General features: G+C 35.8%; 1 protein-coding gene across 1 annotated transcript; it reads right to left on the reverse strand.

The window, feature by feature from the left end:
* Positions 1-227: 227 nt before the first annotated feature.
* Positions 228-1,321, reverse strand: LOC149145723 (protein GLUTAMINE DUMPER 2-like). The gene has a single exon (XM_089449436.1). It carries the CDS (start codon positions 1,011-1,013, stop codon positions 639-641), a length of 375 nt encoding a protein of 124 aa, XP_089305562.1. The 5' UTR covers positions 1,014-1,321; the 3' UTR covers positions 228-638.
* Positions 1,322-2,260: the final 939 nt, after the last annotated feature.

Consider the following 2,260-nt stretch of genomic DNA (forward strand, 5'->3'; position numbering starts at 1 on the left):
AGGTCAGTAGACTCATCTGCTCTGTTTTTCATTATTATAGATCTATGATCTACAGAATTTTCCTCAAATAAATGATGTAGCAATTACTTTTTCATACTTGAAAAGATTATGGAAAAGTTCTGAAGCACAGAAAGTCTGTAGCAGCACTGGTACTGCCCAAGTGTCCTGGAAAAAGGTTTGATCTTTCATTCTGTTCCTGTACATGTTTTTGTGTTTCATAATACCGATGAAGCAAAGACTGAAATCATGTACCCAATTAAAAAGATTCTCTTACAAAGCAACTATAAATCGTTAGCGCAATCTGATATCTTATGCCTGTTCTTGACACGCTATTGCTGCCGCGACAAGACAGGGCTTCATTGAGCTAAAAATGTCTGTACACAACTCTTTCTATTAAAAGGCCACAAAAAACCAAAATTTCTATGTTCTGATTATCATACTAAAGTCCTGTCTGAAATCTTTGCATCTACAGAAAAATCCACCGCATAATATATACATTATGGCGGAAGAAGTAATTTGATACTGATCTTCTCTGACCACCAATGGATCCCAATACCACAGCCAAGATTCTAGTTTCACTTGCCTTCTGCATTACGAGGAGGAGAGGAGATCCCAGAACTGATGCAAAATATTATTCCTCAGACTTCAGAACCATCAGCAGTGGAGGCAGAGGACAATTCCTTGGCCAGAAAAGTGGGCTTTTCATCACCAGGCATAATCACAAGGACTTTCTCCTCTTTATCAGTTTCACAGCTTAAATTATCCTCTTTTCCTTCAATAATTCCAGGGTTCACACGCTCTGGATCATTTGCTTCCACTTGACCACCCCCTATTTTCCACCAAAAGCACAGTAGAACCATGGATGTGAGGCCTATCAGAGCCAGCATGCCTGCAATTCCAACGAATAAATACAGGGCAGGAGAATGCCATCGCAAATGTGTGCCCTCATAGGAACTTGCAGCAGTATCGTTTCGCATTTCAGGCACATAAAATGTCCTCAGTTGCCCATTCATGGTCGAAAATGAAACCAAAATCTCATTAGGCGCACAGTGGTTCCCCGACCCCAAATCAGCAGGCCGCAGAGCAAGTATCAAGAATTAGGAAATGCTACATATAGGCAGGGGAAGTTTACAACCTTAACCAAACTTGTCGTGCACGATTTTTTTTGGCAAATAATTGTCACAGCTGTAATGAATTCTCTCCCACAAGAAAAGCATAAAACGGTTTGGAAGCAATGCACATTGTTGTGGATCCCATTGGGTTTGCTAGCGGCCATTGTTTCCTCGCGTTTATGACAGAAAAATCTCAAAGCGCCTCGGGCAGTGTGGACATTCAGGAATCACTTGGTTATGTCTGCTTTTTCTTGGTTGTTGAAGCATTGAAAAATAAAAAGTTATGATAGATTCAAATCTCTTTCTTACTTTTAAACGTCCCATCTATGGTCTGTCTCTCTGTCATAAATATATGTAGACACGAAGCACCTAACATGTGCCAGCGTCTTCTCGCGAAAGTCGCTTGTAAAGTTTTATAATTAATGTAGATGGTAACTCTAAATGTGACAGTGTGCTTTTCTCAGACCGACCTGATTAGTAGTCTAAATGTTAATAAGTTCTGTTTTTTTGTTTGGGTTTTTATCTCAAAATGCAGATGGTAACTCTAAATTTGACAGAATGTGTTTTTCTCTGACCGACCTGTTAAGAAGTTTCTGGTTTTTTTGTTTTTTCAAAATTTTGTAGAGATTTTTTGGAATTATTATTTTCAATTATATAATATATAAATATTTAGTACTCTCAGAAGTTTTTTTGAGGATTCAATTCATGTTATTTACACATCAAAAACACATTTTAAATAATTATAATTTATTATTTTGTTAAAAAGTCAAATAATCATATTTCAACTAAAAATGTAATAATTAAATTGGCATTATGTGATGGAAAGTAATTCAGTGAATCAAATAGAGATCGCATATTGCATATTAGTATTTAAAATTCTAATTATAATAATTGAGTGCCCTGAAGTTTTCGTCAGGGTATTGAATTCATTTTTACATTGAAAAACGTATCCAAAAACACATTTTAAACCTTGTCAATTATTGTGTCACCAAATTCTAGGGAAAAAAAAAATCTTAATAGTTAAGCTAAACCGATATGAACAAGGGACTAAATCATGCAATGGAAAATAAATCAAGTAGAGATTGCAAAGTCTATTTGGAGATGAAATCATGCAATGGAAAATAAATTAAGTAGAGATTATAAATTAG

This window comes from Pinus tabuliformis, chromosome X (assembly GCF_031772625.1).
Source record: "Pinus tabuliformis cultivar Carrire ecotype Pingquan chromosome X, CPIR1, whole genome shotgun sequence".
NCBI lineage: Eukaryota > Viridiplantae > Streptophyta > Pinopsida > Pinales > Pinaceae > Pinus > Pinus tabuliformis.